Genomic DNA, 17,265 nt, shown 5'->3' on the forward strand with positions numbered 1-17,265 from the left:
CTCTTAAAAACTAACCATTTGCAATCCCCATAAATAATATACAAGTTTTTGTATTCAATTGGTATGAATAACTTAAATGTATTTGCTGTAATGTACAAAGGCAAATTAAAAAAAAAAAAAACTTAAATGTATTAAAAAAATAAAGTTGTCGTGTGCATTTTTTTTTTTTATACATAAACGATGGTAACTAACTATAAAAATGTAAAATATAATCTATAAAACGTTATATACTATTTTATCAATGAAACCGAATAAAAAATATAATTGGATAATCTACTTAATAATTGGTGGTATTCAATGGGCTAAAATATAATGACAATTGATGAATTTCGCGGGATATAAACTATAATATAATACAGTGGTGCAAACAGAGAGGGTCAGGGGTGTCGATTGACACCCCTCAGAGAATTGGTGAATGACTAGTTCTGTATGAACTTGTATGCATATTTGTTTAATTTAATACTAACCAACTTTTTCAGCTATCTAAATCAACATAGTTCATATGTTAATGTTGATGTCAACATAGTTTACTCTAAAACTAAAACGTCACATGAGAATAAGTAGTAGGGCTCAATCCCAAAAATTATGCTATACAATCTTATAAATTAATACCCAGAAAATTGAAAATTAATTAATATTAGGTTTATTTTAAAAAAAATTATTTTTAATATATTTAAAACTAAAGTAAAAAACCAAAAACACTTAAAAATAAGAGTTATACTATGCCTAAACTCAGATTTTACTTAGGGGGAAGGTACCTCGAAATATACAGGTATATTTTCGACACCCTTGTCAAAAATCTACTGTGCCCCACTGATATAAAACATATATAAATACAATAATGTACAATCTAAAGTCTTTATCTTTGGAAATCTTTTTGTTTAATGATTTGCTACCAGCAGGTTCTTTTTGCTAATGATCTATTACGTTTCGGATGTTTGTTTATTTTACTCTCACTCGTCGTTCAGTGTATCTATAGAGATCGTAGTGTAATGCGATCATAATACATTTCATTTGTTTATTGTGTGTCGACAATTTTTTTTGTTTAACGCTCTCTTAACGAGGTCTCGTACATTTTCGTTTCTGAATCAGCTCATATTATCCATATCCTACATATTCAAACGTCGTACAATCTGTTTGTGAATTTGTGATTTGGTATTTTATATCTGTTCAAAAAATGGACGTGAGTTTGGATGAATTGATCGAGAACAAAAGGTCGTCATCTCGCGGAGGACGTTATGGGAAGGGAAGACAAGGCGGCCCCAGAGGATTCAGTGGCGGTAAACGTGGAGACAGAACATCAAATTTCCGATTAAATGGCGCTGGTGGAAATGATGGTGGGGCTATGCGCAGGGGCAGATCCATAGCAAGGCGTTCTAATGGATTTACTCCTTATTCGAAGGTAAAAAACACGTCAATGAACCAACGACTATTTTGTGGAATTCCTGTAATTTAAATTTAGCTTTGTTGAATTTGGTTCTTCAATATTACGGATTATTATTTATAAGTTGTATAAAATTATTTTTATTGCAGTAACTAGTGTTTGAACCCCATCCTTAATAATTACTTGTTTGCTATTTGAATCTTTATCAAAATTTGTGCTAACTTTAATCAGGCCTTCCTAATGTAGGATTTACATTTTTAGATTAATAATTTTTTATAGATTATCTAATCATAACCCTTGGAAGGCAGTTATCATATTAAGGTACGGTTTACAAGTTGTGGCTGGTTGCAACAACTGGCCACTGTATATTGTCTGGTTTTCAATGTGTTATGCATAACACAGCATTGCAGCGGAAAGTTCAGTGGGTTTCCAATAGTGCAATGTTCAGACGTATTTAATAATTTATTTAATTATATTTGTATAAACATAAATAAATAAAATTAAAAACTACATACTTAATACTATTAACTAATACTAAACTAAGACTACTAAGATGGAACAAATTATCATTAATAATAACAATATTATTCAACTGTTATTGGAAAAATAGCAAGAAGATGAATTAAAAAATAATCTTTTAATACAAATTCAGTTAATAAAACTATTTTTATTACTATTACTATTAGTTAATAGAGCTATGAAAAAAAAAAAAGATTTTTTTGAAGTGTTAATTTTTGGATATTTAAATCACAATAAACATAAAATGTAGTTTTAGTTTAGTTAGTTTTTCCATTTAAATTATGACCAATTTTCATATATTTACATAGAAATTGTAAAACTAAATAAAAATTAAAAATTTGAGCACAGTGTGACTTGTCCTAGACCAGTGTAATTGACAGTCATGATGACCTCTGATGTTAGTAACTATCGGTCAATTAAGATTCTTGGTCATATCCCTAAACTTTTTGAATCCTTAGTTCTAAGTAGTATACAACCATCGGTCAATTCAATTCTCATGGATGAACAACATAGATTTCGACATAGTCGATCAGCCACCACATATAACCTTGTATTTGTAAATTATGTGCTTGACGCATTTAATAATGGTAACCAAGTACATGTTATTTACACTGATTTTAAAAAAGCTGTTGATAGGGTTAATCTAATAAAAATTTTAAAGGCCATTGGTTTGGGAGAGCTATTATTATCTTGGTTTAGGTCTTATCTAACAAATCGTATACACCATGTAAAAGTGTTTGGTATCAAGTACAGAGTAAGTAATATTCCGTCTGGTGTCCCTCAAGGGGGTCATCTTTCTCCAATTCTTTTCGCCTTGTTTATAAACAATATTAAACATGTTATTCGAAACAGTCGTTTTCTAATGTTTGTCGATGATTTAAAAATATTTAATGAAATCCGTTGTATAAATGATTGTCATTGATTACAGAGTGATCTCGATGCACTAAATTCTTAAGCTATTATTAATCTCCAAGTGCCTTTTTATGTCTTTTACAAAATTTGTAATCCAATCATATTTAGTTACACATTGTGTAATCTACCTCTCGCTCATTCCGGTGCAGCTGTCAGTGATCTTGGTGTTATAATGGATCGGGCACTTATTTTTCTTGAACATATTGAAAAAACATGCTGCAAAGCTCTAAAAGCACTTGGCCTCATAAAGAGTTTCTACTGAATTTAAATTGTTAGCGCCACTTAAAGCTTTGTACTGTATATTTGTCAGGTCAGTTCTTGAATATGGTACTGTTATTTGGGACTCATATACATCTACTAGTAGGAGTCAAATTGAAAGGGTTCAATGTAAGTTCCTAAACTATGCTGCTAGAGTCCTTCACATTGAACATATACCTCATAATTATAAACCAGTCCGTACTCTCTTAAGATTATCGAACCAAACTGGCAGGCGTATTGCAGCTAACAAGATATTCTTACAAAAACTCATAGATAGCTCTATTGACTGTCCTGAATTGCTAAGTCAACTTAACTTTAAAATCCTCAGTTTCCATTCACGGTCACACTATCCTCTTTTCATACCACTTTGCACCACCAATTATATCCGTAATAAACCTATGTTCCGAATGATGCGCATTGCTAATGAGTATTCAGCTTCCTAATTTTAATTATATTATGTAATAATACTTTTATAGAATTATATTTTAATAGTAGTATATTATTATATATTAATAATATATACTTTAATAGTAAAAACTACTTTTTACTATTATTATATATTATCTTATACCACTGTACTTTGGGCCACGGCCCGTTCTGTGTATAAATAAATAAATGATAACTATTGTTCACACCCACAAGTCAATCACATTGGAAACTATATTAGGATACTCATTTAAGAAATAGTCAATAGTACGATTGTTGTAGTCGGTCGTAGCTCGGAAACCTTACATTTACACAATCCCCATGTAACTATACAAATTATTATTCATTATTATATTTATAGAATATTTAAACTTATATAAGTATATTGATACAATATATCTATATATTAATAACAAATGATTTGTTAAAATTGATGATTATCTTTTCACCAAGGTTTATAACAATGTCGGTGAAATTTTAGAATAATATTGGATTTTTGGAGACATTTTTATAAGAAAGAGGTTATATTCGTTAAGTAATTAAAAATATTATTGATAGTCATGAAAGTCTATTCTATTAGGTTGATTACTATTATATATTACCACCCTTGTAATTAGTTGATTATCTGTATATATATATTTTTTAATATATTGTTTTTTTAATAAGCATTGAACCATAATAAAATTGGGTTACTAATTTATAAGTTATGCAGTTCATAACAAGGTGCTTGTTCTAAAATTTTATATTCTTTTGTAAAAATGTTTTGTAAAATCAATGAATTAAAAAAAAAATTGCCTCTATAACAATGGTAAATTTATACTTATGACTATAATTTTTTTATCCTTAAATTGATCTAAACTAATGTAATTACTGGTATCATTATGAGGACCAACAATAAACTACATTTTGAGTATGTTCATGAATGTGAATACATGTATTGTATATAATTTTTTGTTATATTACTATTTGAACGTTGTTATTAATATATTATGTTAATTTAAATGAATGTTCAGTAGTACCTCATTTTATATAGATACCATATATATGAATTTTATATAATAAAAATATAAATAATGCTTAGTTTTTATTTTATTTAGGCCGATGTAAATTCATCATGGATCCATGATATGTATGAAGGACCTAAAAGACAGCGAATTAGAGGTGGTCTTTCAACTACTAATATTCATAAAATTGTTATATCAAACTTGGACTTTGGAATTACATCTACAGATATACAGGTTTGAATAAAAATTTTAGGAATTTTTAAATTAATGTTTTTTTTTATACAATTAAAACTTATTTATGTCTGTTTTACTTTAGTGTTGATAATTTTAGATCTAATGCAAATATTTACTTATATTAATATTTATGTTAAGGTATAATCAATTACAAAATATCTTAGTTCTATATATTTATTAGGCAATAAATATCACTATAAAAAAGTCAATAAAACTACCAATCAAAGTTTATTTTAATCAAATACATTATAAATATTCATATTAATAGAGTTTTTTTGTAATTTATTTAAATTTTATAAGTCTCCATATTCACATAGAATTAAATATGAAACTTACTATTTAGGAAACATATTTTTAAGTATGAAATATTAAAAACAAAAAAAAAAAAAAAAAACTGCATAATAATCTTAATAATATATTTTCTAGTATCATTGTCTATAATAGTGTTTAAGTTAGTGAACAAGATGTTTTAAGAAGAATAGAAGAGTTTTATTGAATGATTTCTATATTAATTGTTAATAAATTTATAAGTATATGTTAAAAAAACTGATATATTAATTTTTCAATTCATCAAAATATAAATAAAACTATTTTATATTGATAGGTTAAAATAGAAGTTGATAGATTTCCTGAAACGTATTTTACTGAAAAAAAACTAGGTTTCATATTATTATCAATGTGAAGTTCTTCTCAGTAACTTGTGACTTTAAAAAAGTACCTAATCTATCTACTTGTATATTCTTTGATAAATTTCTGGATTTAAGAATATTTTAACTTTTGTCTTGTGAATGAATGTTTTGTGTTGACTTGGAAATTATACTTTGATTAATTTGTGTTATATATTAGTTTTAATACTTTTTTTTTACAGGTGCTATTCAATAAATTTGGTCCATTGAAAACTGCAGCAGTTCATTATGATAGATCTGGTAGATCTTTGGGAACAGCTGATGTTGTATTTGGCAATAAAAATGCCGCATTAAAAGTAGTACGTCAATATAACAATGTACCGCTTGATGGTATGTATTTCATTTATTTTGTAATTTTATAATTTCATTGTTAATTAATTTTATTGATTATTTAAGGTCGCCCTATGAAAATTGAACTTATAGCTGATTTTTCAACTGTTGCCAACCTTGCTACTCGTCTCAGTAGACCAGCACCATTCCCTGTACGAGGTATTCGTGGTGGTATGTTCCTATTTTGTACTATGGAATATATTTATTTATATATTTTAAATTAAATTATAATAGTTATAATTCAAATTCTTCTCTTTATAGGAGTAAGAGGTAACCGGGGCAAACGTGAAAATATCCGTGGTAACTCCAGAGGACATGGCGGTAGAAGTGGTAGGAATAGCGAAAAGAAAATGCCAAACAAAGAGGAATTAGATGCACAACTTGATAGATATATCAAATTTAACAAAATCAAGAATAATTGATTTCATGTTTATATTTTTGAATTTTTTCTAATATTTTTAAGTAAACTAATGTTCGACAGTTTAAACAGTGTTACTAAGTTATTTGTCAGATGACTTAATAATTTCTAGATAGGTTGATTATAATTTTGACCTGTTGATCTCCATATTTGGTTTTTTAAATGTATATTATGTGATTTTAAACTGCATTTTGATTTTTATTATATTTTTATATTCATTCCCAGACATTTTTGTTTATTTTTTTAAACTCAAATAATATACTATAATAACGATTTAATGTGTTAATGAAATTAAGTAGTACTATGCTTCAAAAAAAATTAAACAGCTTTCAACTACATAGCAATAAATGGTAATAAATTAAAATTATAAAGACATTAGTGATATTAAAAACTAGACTGAACACAACTGTTTTATAATCAATTATAATTATTTATCAAATTTAAACTAATGAAATTTAAAGAAAAAAAAACATTATAAATATATTATACCTAACCAAAGTAAAATAAGTTAACGGTGATAAATTATTTGATAATTTATTATTAAATACAGGTATATACAAAGTTATACAAATTTATTTTACAACTTACAGGTGAACATAATGTAAATAATTATTGCACTAAAGTCAATGCATGCCTTTTAGTATTGACCGTTGATGTTTCAAATCATTGTTATCAGTTGACAGTTTTTATCACACAATAAATTTTTAAAAAAACACCCATAAACAGACTCAACCTGAAATTCTACTGTGCATGTGCGTAATTCACACCGGGTCCTGTTGAGCAGCGCAGCCTTGCAAGACCACACGAACTCATAGAGTAGTAGGTACTCTATGCACGAACTACACCCTTGTACCGTCTATTAGAGTAAGGTCGATGGATAACATTGATAAAACAATAACATCATTATTATTATGATAATTTTATGTATTGCTAAATTAAAATTAAAATAGTTAAATAAATTAAATAATACTCAATCCGTAAAAAAAACACAATATTCACTTAAAAGGCACTTAAAAGTCATTTAAAAAGTACAATTCAAAAGTAATAAGAAATATAACATTTTTATTACTCTCATATTTCTCTATACCTCTAAGTTCAAAGTATCATATTTTAATCTTTATTAAACGAGGACAATGGATTAATTCTAAGATACAGCAATACTCAATTATGGCACCAAAACGAAAATGGTAAATTAAGGTTTACTACAGCTAATAGATTAAAATTGGCAGGTAATATATTTTATTTTATATAATACTATACTACCATCTACACTAGTTCCTATTCAAAGGGTTTAAATGATGTCCAAGATTCTGTGGAAGGAACAACATTGAAATGTTTATAGTATGAGAGTTATGGGTCAAATAGTTAGTAAAATGTATTAATAATCGAATTTTGTATTTTCAATACTGTAATAAAGATGATTTTGTCACAAGTTTAAGAAAAGATGATTTTTGTATTTGGAAATGACTAAATCTGTGTTGATGGGACCCATGGTTTAATCATTAAACAGTTAGCTACGCTTTTATAACAAAAATACAAAATATTAAACCTAATTATAAAATTTGTATTATATTTTCACTTGAAGTATTCGCAATGAATTGTGTATTTTTAAATTTTAAATTACGATATTGTGTTTTTTTTTCGAATTGTGTATTATTTATTTTATTTAACTATTAATATATTTAATTATTTTAACTTAAATTTAGCAATACATGTATAAAACTATTATAATTAAAATGATGTTATCGTTTTATCAATGTTATCACATTTTGATAGGTACAAAAAAGGGGCTAAACGTAGGCAATATTATGAACGGACCCAAACATTTTTTCCTGCGAATATCCATTCGTATATCGGGGCGGTTTCCTGAGCCCTGGTACAATCTACAAACACAATAAACTTTATTATAGCCAGTGGCGTACATTCGATCTTGCTCTGGTGGTGGGGGGGGGGGGTTTAACAAGAATAATCATTATCTTTTTTTTTTTGTTGTACAGATAAATAAGATAAATAACTGCTATAAACATATTATTTTATACAACTTTTTTATGAATTTACAGTTTAATTTTACATTACAGTAAATTAATAACTATTGGAATATAAAAACAGCATAGTTAACAAAATTTATCAAACACCTATCAATATAATTATTTAATTACCATAATATTTGTATAGTTGTATATTTTAAGTTCAAAGCGTAATAATGAAACTATGAATATATTACACGTCATCAATAATAAAACAATTTTCTTTTTTTTTTCTGGCCCTGGGGGTGGTTTGAACTCGGTCCTCCCCCCGTATGTACACCACTGATTACAGCTATCTATATTAGTTATTATATATTTATATTTGTTTGCATATTTGTCACTACCAACTCTTTACGTTTTATTCAACGATCTAAAGATCCAGATGAATAGTTATAGCGTTTGCTCCAGATACCAGAGAGTGGCCCCCAAATTTATGTAGGTCTCGTGACCCGCGAGAATCCAGTGCAATTGTACCACTTGACACCCTACGTGGGCGCCACTGCAAACACCATTGAACCATCCAATGTGCGCCACTGCCTGCTCACAGTTTTCGACTTCGTACCACACGCGACGTTCCGTTTGGCGGTGAACGATATCGACTGTTGGTCACAGTGGGCACGTTATCACTCACGATAACGAGAAATACAACGTCGGCCTGGATGGCAGCACTGCGCGTCCGTGTTTATCGTCCTCCGCGTACGCCGCGCGTGTCTTTTTCTCAAACGTTCTTACATCAAATCGTACGGGACACAGCGGAAAATTAACATGGTGAGTTTTCATCCGTTTCGATCCACGTTTGTGGCCATCTTAGCGACACCATTTTAATGCGACCGTTTTGTTCCGCAGGGTATCGACATCGATCACAGGCGTGGGCATAAGGCCAAGCGGACTGCACCGAAGTCCAAAGATGTGTATCTGTTGCTGTTGGTCAAGGTACGTACGGCGCGGACCTCGATGCGATTGCTACCCTCATCTACCGGGGATAATAACAATCGATAATAGTTTTTCTCAATTCACAGTTGTACCGTTATTTGGCCCGTCGCACACGTTCCCATTTCAACAAAGTCGTATTGAAACGTCTTTTCATGTCCCGCATCAATCGCCCACCGATATCGTTGAGCGCCATCTCCAAATATATGAATAAGATCGCTGATGAGAAACGTACTGTTGTCGTCGTTGGCACCATTGTGGACGACAAGAGGTTGTTCAAAGTGCCCAAGCTCACAGTAAGTACTTATTTCCTCCGTAATCGCCTGACCGTCTAATTAATTGTGTTGTCTTCAGGTTTGTGCATTACGTGTGACATCCGGAGCCAGAGCTCGCATCTTAAAGGCTGGTGGTGAAATTCTTACTTTTGATCAACTTGCATTGAAAGCCCCGACTGGCAAAAACACTGTCTTGTTACAAGGTGAGTGCTTGTTAAATATTTAGGTTGTCAAAATTAATTTTGCTTGACTCAAAATTTGATAATCAGTCCCACACTAACAGATTATTTATGTCCAAACTTCCTTTACCTGTATTTAGCCCTTACCAATATTCTATGGAGCATTCATAATTTTTATTCAACATGATGGTTCAAATCCCCAGTGTGTATAATATTGAGTATTGAGTTGTATATTATATGGGTTCATTTTTGTCTCCGCTAAGCTAATAAAATGTTTGAGTGTAACATTTGCATCTTATTCTATCTCAAGATTATGGACTTCATTTTTATTTTATTTTTACAGAAAAGTACAGAAGTGAAAAAATTGTTAGGATTACATATTTTACTTAATAATTCTTATAATGCATGTTTTTTTTACTCTCATAAATATAGTATCACATTCAAATTATTATTGATTTTATCTTTTTAAACATAAGTATATATCCATCTTTGTTACCAGTTTATAATTGCGATTATTGATAATAAATTATAATTTATATGAACCCATATTTAAATAAAAATAATTTATATACAATTAAGGATAGTATCTAAATATTCACACATAATTATTAATTAGGGCACGGATATTGTAGTAAAAAAGTAATAAAGTTGTTTGCAGTATTGCACTAAAAAAAAATAACTCATAAAATGTTTATTTTTATCAGTTATCAACTTATTGTAATTTATATATTATATATCACTGACTCATTAGTTAAAATGTATATAAAAAATTATTAATAAAATATGTGTTACTTAAAAAATGTTTTATTTTAGAGATGGAGAAAAATTGATAGTCGGAACCATCGATGGTTTCTGATAATATTTTTTCTAAGTGTTATGGCAGAGGTTCCAAACCTTTTTCGACTCACGGCACCCTTTATTATTTTCTAAAAATTTGGAGGCATGCTAAGCCTATGCCCTATACTCTATAGTTTATACTGAATACGCAATACTTATATATCGCAATTTAAATTTATATTTTGTAACTTCGATTTTATTTAGCATTAATAAACAATAAAGATAAGATAAAGTTACAACTATTTCACTGTAAATAACTTTAAAACAGTTCACATCAAATCGATAGCAATCGAACCAGTATGATAATATAATTAGATTGAACATCTCAGTATAACTATGTAAAAATTATATGTGTTAATAATTAATTCATTAAGTTATATTGTCTATATTTAATTAATATACATTTAATTTAATAATTATACACAATAGGTTTTATACTATAGACATAGAGTATAGTCTGTTTTATTTCTCACAGTACTATATTTTTCATGAAGGCGTTTAAAAATAAATATATATTTCAAATATTTTTGCGGTACCCTAGGGTACCGCGGCACCTTGGTTGAGAACCTCTGTGTTATGGACTGATAATCCGTTTTCTCCAAATACATTTACTAATTAATGCAGATTGTCAAAGAATTACTTTTCACAAATTATTTTTGTGTTAAATAATCTTATCTGTAATCATTGTAAATATGATGAATCCGATAAAATTTTAAAAATAAACTATCGTTTTGATTATACATACAAAAATATCAATAGACATCATGTACTTTAAACTTAAACAATTTGACAATTTTTATTTCATGGAATTTTTATAAAGTTTTAAAAGAGTGAAATGATGTGTAAAAAATACTTAAAATATTTAGATTTCCATTCATACTTACATGAAATATATTTCAAACTTACCAATAAATTGGAGTCGTTTATGAAAAGTTACTCATACAACAACATCCGTGCCCTAAATATAATATACAAGTGACCAATTTCTTCATAAATCGTACATGGAATTAAATATTGTTTAAAACGTATTATGCGACCTAGAATTTTGCACGCTTGTAGAATGGACCTAATTTATTTATTTAATAAGCAGTAATCAATCAAAACATTTGTTATTTATATTTTTAATTTATAATTGAATTATTAACTATGGAATCAATTTGTAGTTCATTTCATGCAAGAATATTACCTAAAATATAACTTGAAACATACATATTATTTATGTAGTTACTATTGTCTACTTCCTACTACTATGTATATGTTATAACATAAATAATTATAAACCCTAATAATTTTTATTAAGGAAAAAAGTGTATCCCATATTACGGTATCTTCTATAATACACTGACAAGTATTCAAACAATCGTATTGATTTTCAGGTAAACGTAAGTCTCGTGAATCATGCAGACATTTCGGACCAGCTCCAGGCGTACCTCACAGTCACACTAAACCGTATGTGCGATCCAAGGGACGTAAGTTTGAACGTGCCCGTGGTAGAAGGCGTGGATGTGGTTTCAAGAAATGATCATCTCTTTTTACTTTATAATAAAACTTTTATTATATATTTTGTGAAAATAAAGGGACTGTTGATGTCATCAAATACACTTGAAATATTTTAAACTTTTAATTTAAAAAAAAAAGACACCAACAAACAAAGAATAAGTCACAATAATTTGATTCTTAAGGTGGTTTTAAAAATTGACAAAAAATGAGAAAACCACAATAATATATATATATAATACAAAGGAAAAGTAAAAACAACCAATATGCTTAAAACAAACTTATACAAGCGAACATTACAATGAATGCATTTAAGACTAGAATATGGTAAAACAATACACATTAGTATAAATACTTAAAAATGAAATCTTATGAGATTAATTCTCTTAAATATTTTTGAATTTTACACCTTGAAGTCGGGCCAATAGTTAATTTGATATCTTTTTGTAGTGCCTTCGAACAGCCTGTCAAGCCACATGGGTAATCCATCAAGCAAATGTTCTGTACGAATATCTTCTTCTTTATCCTATCATATACAATTAAGTTCTGAATTTCTTTAATATTCAAATACTAATCATGTTTTAAAGATTGTTTTTTTACTAACCTTTAAAATTGGTTTAAACCCTGCAGTATTCTCTTCATCTTCGTCAAAACTATAATTATCTTCATCTGATTCTTCATTAAAACCCCAAAATTCTCCATCACCTTTGGGTGGTCTCATGCTAACTCTTCTCCATTTATCATTTTTCTATATATATATATATATATATATATATAATTTTAAAATAAACAAATTATTCAAAAACTCATAATTTTCTATAAAAACAATAAAATGGGTCAGAACTTGCAAATAAATAACAGTAAAAACTAAACTAATTAATCGTGATTATAGAAGTGTTATTGGAACAATGATCAATTATGAACGAATAGTACATTTAGATAAGTTATCCTCGGTCACTATGGTGCATGAATAAATTTATGTTAATATACATATATGCAATTACAATAGGTCAAAAAACTATGAAACTGTAAGAACCAATGACCTAATTTGATTCTGTTCTTAGAAATACCAAGATTTAAAAATTTTCATCTATGAAAATATTAAATTTTTTTTTACATTTTGACACATTAAAAATGATTTAGATTTTTGTTGAATTTATTTTTCTGAACAAACCCAACAGCCAAATAAATGTTACATTATTCATATTTTTATAATTTATATTGTAAAATATTATCAAGTTAAAATTGAATATGCATTTGGTTAATATTTTTAAAACAATTATAAATAGTCTTATCATAAATTTTATCTTTTAACATATTAATTTGGGTAAATTTCTTTTTTTTTTGTCGTAATTAAATAATGTTAACATATGTTAAGTTAGACATCAATGATCAAATGCCTAACTTTCTTTTGGCAACATTATTCAATTATTTCTAATAATAAGTACATTTTAACAAACTGTACTATTAATAAAGTTATTAAAAATTATCAGACCTTAAAATGTGGTTATTTACTTACTAGCTAGAGCATCAATTAACGTATATTATACATCATATAATCAGGGCCAGCGAGAACTTTTAAGGACCCTGAGGATGATTGGTTCTAGGTCCTCTTTACTTGCACTTGTTTAACCAAGATATACATACTTTAGTACAATAAAAATATTTAAACTCGCATCTTATTCTACAGCGAATGTGATTTAAAATAAATGTATAAAATGCTGAAACGACTGGGCCCAGAATTCTAGCCTTCCCTGCCCCACACTTTTACTGGCCCAGATGATAATAGATATGAAAACATTTCCAATAACCATAAATTAAATTTTAATCATTTTCATATAATCATGCATAAAATAATTAACTGCCAATCAAATTCTATAAAATTTATAATAAGTTATTATATCTTGATAGTTATTACTAATAACTATCAAGATACATCATGAAATTGTGTTCATTATTAGTCCTACTAAATTAAATTAACAGCTGACAATTTTTTTAATAACAGCTAATTCATTTTATCAAAAAGTCAAAACATATTTTGTTAAAAACAAAAAACATCTAGTAAAGTAGCTAAATAGTTAACTAGATTTAACTGACAGATATTTTACCTAACAGTTTATTATATTGAAGTAGTGTCATTCTGTGAAAAGTAGGTTTTTCCTGTTATTAAATATTGGGGTGATATAACTAAAATAGATTAATTTATAAAAGCTTAACCATTATATAAAAGTAAAAAAAAAAATTATAAAGAAAAAACAACTCACATGTCTTGAAGATTCTGGGTGTTTAGCATGATACATGCAGAAATATTTTTTCAATGAACATAATGACAATACTGTACCCACACAATTTCGTGTATTTATATGTATGCTTTTGTTAGTGTCTGCAAGACTTAATGATAATAATTTACAATACCAATCTCTAGATGGACCTCGATCAAGATTTAAATAACCAAACATTAACGACTTGTTCCTTAAACAGAAATTAAAAATATTTGTACTATATTAACTTTATTTGTGTTAATAAGAATTTGTGAATCTTACTTTCTATATGGCCACACAACATGGTAAAATTGTCTGGCCAGCAAAACAGCAGTGCTGTTGTCAATCAGTAATATAATGGTGCGACAACCTGGTTTAATAAGACGGACAAGTCCATTATAAGTTTCGGCTCTCAGCTCATGAAGTTTAAGTTCACGCTGTCTAACAGTTTGGGATGGTTTTGTTTTGGTTTGATCAACTTTCTTATTGATTTCCATTATCTCAGTTTCTCTAAAATAATTCAAGTAAAATTAAAAATATATTCTATAAAGTATAAATGATATTCAAACATACACTAGAGTGTATAAGAAATACGTGACCATCATAATTCCAATCATCAAGAATACAATGTAAATAAAGAATAAACCATGGTTTATAACCAAATCAATCATAGTGTAAAACATAGTTATGACATGCTGTTGAGCTCTAGTAGCAATACGTGCTATTAAACTTTGGCCATGTTCATCTAACACAGCACCAATATGTGCTTCGTTACTCAGTGTCCATGCCGTTTCACTGCCAAGCAGTGCATTCAAAACTCCAGTCAGTCTCTCCTAATTGGAACACAAATTTAAAATCAACAGATCAAAATAATTCTTTAACTAAAATGTATTTACTTTAGTCAAATCATAGTTTGCCCAGTTGTTATAGTTGTCTCCCAAAAGCCACTTGTAGCTGACCATTTTTTTATTGAGCCTAGTCAACAACACTATATGAAGCAACGGTTCACTTGGACTTTCTGTGCCTTGAATTAAAGAATTGATGAAATGTGGTTGTCTTTCTCTGAACACATACATGAAGGCTAAAGGCACGTCGGGATAAATAGAACGCGCTTCTTGAGCAAAACGTCTGATGGATTGTCGATGAGCCTCATGATTAGGAGAGTTATGCGACACTAATACCAAACAGAAATTTTTCTCGCCAACTGGACAAAGAGTATCGAAAACTTCTTGAGAAGACAACCTAGGTAAAGTCAAATATTTATTGCTTTCTATTATATCACGTAGTCCAACCATAGGTATGTATGTCATAGATAAATGTGCAGCTGGGTATCGAATGTTTTCTTTTAAAATCAGTAGAGTATCTTTATCATGTGGTATTTTATACCGGTCCCGTGTTGATCGACACTCATAGAGTCCAAAGTTTACAAATCTAAAAGATGTAATTTTTAGATTATCATCAATACAAAATATTTTAATAAAAATAATTTCAACATTACCCAAAACTAATATGGTTTCGATACTCAAGAGCAATTAATGCATAACGTAACTTTAGAGGAGACCCAGGTTGCATAATTAAAGCACGTACTCGATTATCAGTAGACCATGTGCTCAAAAATCTATCAATATTAAAATCATTGAACTCAGGTATAAGTTTCACAGGCAAACTTTTCCGTACAAAATCTAATCAAAATATTATAATCAAATAATGTATTAAGACAACAATTTTTTTTTTTTTTTTAATATTTACTGATCACATTGTCAACACTCTGAAAGGATTCTTGGTAAACATTGAGATTTGAATCCATAATCGATATCAAATGAGGAATAAAAACTCCTTTAGCTCTCCAAAATGCTGAAGGTTCCACATCTTTGTTCATGGTTTTAAAATCAACTCCTAAAAAAAAAATTAGAAAATATTTACATGACAATTTTCTCCATGAATTATAAATTCAAGTTGACTTACCTATTGGTGCAAGATCTTCAATAACTTTTTTCAAAACAGATTGTGCTTTAAGGAAAGCTAAAGAATATTCAGAATAAAACAATATTAATGTAAGTTTTTTGCTCTTTCTGGTCAGCAATAACGAATTGAACTCACTAAAATAATAATAAAATTAATATATTTTATTAAATGAAAAGTTAAGCTATAATGTCTAAAGAATAAATTACTCCAAGTGTATTTGTAATTTTCTAAAGAAGTCAAAGTTATAACGTTGATGAACATTCTCAAAAAAGTTGTCCATGTCAAAATCGAAAAATTGGTGAAAGTTACTAGCATAACTATTGACAGGCGTAGCATAATCATCAGGTTTGTCTTTATTCATTAAAGCCTTAGAAAAGAACAATGTACAAAGTTTAAAGGCTGAACAAGTGTAATACAGTTCAATTTAAAATGGTTTACTTCATAGGCTGTAGTGATCTCAATGAACTTGGTCTCGGCTTCCGGGTGGGTACTCTTGTCTGGATGCCTGAAAACAATCAAATCACAATACATCAGACAGGAACTGCGAAGCACGTTGATATTGTTCACCAAAGCATACCATATCTTCACCAAGTTACGATAAGCGTTCTTCACTTCTGCCAAAGTCGCGGTCTTCGGTATGCCGAGCACCGCGTACGGATCGTGGACAGCGAGCTCCGCTGTCAGAACGATTGCGAACAGCACAATCGAGACCAGCCGCCATTTCATTTTTGCGTGGATTACGCGGATTTGGATTCACGACATTTCGCACGTTCGATACTCGCGAACACGGTCACTAATTACATCGCACAAGCATATAACGATTACAACAATTATGTGAGTTGGTCATTATGTTTTGTTTGGGTATTTACTTATTTATTATTATTGTTGTTACTATTTTTCAATTAAAAAAGCTCCTCGGTAGAACATTAAACAGGAATGAAAATAAAAAAAAAAAAGAAAGAAAAAGACAGCAAAAAGTGGAAAATTGTTGATAAAAATTTCTCCTATTGCACTGCGGCTGCTGTCCGCACTGCTCGGACTCGGACCCCCGTACGATTGTGTTACGCCGCGATAGAGATAAGGTGAAACTGCTGATACGGAACCGCAGGGACTACGCATCTAG

The 17,265-nt window shown here is 29.0% G+C and overlaps 3 protein-coding genes across 3 annotated transcripts; 2 read left to right on the plus strand and 1 right to left on the minus strand.

Moving 5' to 3' along the window:
- Positions 1-1,177: 1,177 nt before the first annotated feature.
- LOC112684236 (THO complex subunit 4-like) lies at positions 1,178-6,175 on the plus strand. Its single transcript, XM_025555639.1, has 5 exons — positions 1,178-1,402; positions 4,597-4,737; positions 5,606-5,753; positions 5,820-5,924; positions 6,015-6,175. Exons 1-5 carry the CDS (start codon positions 1,178-1,180, stop codon positions 6,173-6,175), a joined length of 780 nt encoding a protein of 259 aa, XP_025411424.1.
- A 2,665-nt stretch (positions 6,176-8,840) lies between these two features.
- On the plus strand, positions 8,841-12,020 carry LOC112683073 (60S ribosomal protein L18). The gene is made up of 5 exons (XM_025553941.1): positions 8,841-8,966; positions 9,045-9,131; positions 9,218-9,424; positions 9,483-9,606; positions 11,796-12,020. Exons 1-5 carry the CDS (start codon positions 8,964-8,966, stop codon positions 11,939-11,941), a joined length of 567 nt encoding a protein of 188 aa, XP_025409726.1. The 5' UTR covers positions 8,841-8,963; the 3' UTR covers positions 11,942-12,020.
- A 105-nt stretch (positions 12,021-12,125) lies between these two features.
- Positions 12,126-16,868, minus strand: LOC112683066 (dnaJ homolog subfamily C member 16). The gene is made up of 12 exons (XM_025553929.1): positions 16,720-16,868; positions 16,581-16,647; positions 16,349-16,509; positions 16,143-16,276; positions 15,927-16,073; positions 15,676-15,859; positions 15,074-15,608; positions 14,751-15,010; positions 14,460-14,687; positions 14,181-14,388; positions 12,521-12,664; positions 12,126-12,442 (listed from the first exon to the last, which is right to left on the minus strand). The coding sequence occupies exons 1-12, from the start codon at positions 16,866-16,868 to the stop codon at positions 12,320-12,322; spliced, it is 2,340 nt and encodes a 779-aa protein (XP_025409714.1). The 3' UTR covers positions 12,126-12,319.
- Between the last annotated feature and the right edge of the window lie 397 nt (positions 16,869-17,265).

Source organism: Sipha flava, unplaced genomic scaffold, assembly GCF_003268045.1.
Source record: "Sipha flava isolate LNK unplaced genomic scaffold, YSA_version1 104_pilon_pilon, whole genome shotgun sequence".
In the NCBI taxonomy this organism is placed as follows: domain Eukaryota; kingdom Metazoa; phylum Arthropoda; class Insecta; order Hemiptera; family Aphididae; genus Sipha; species Sipha flava.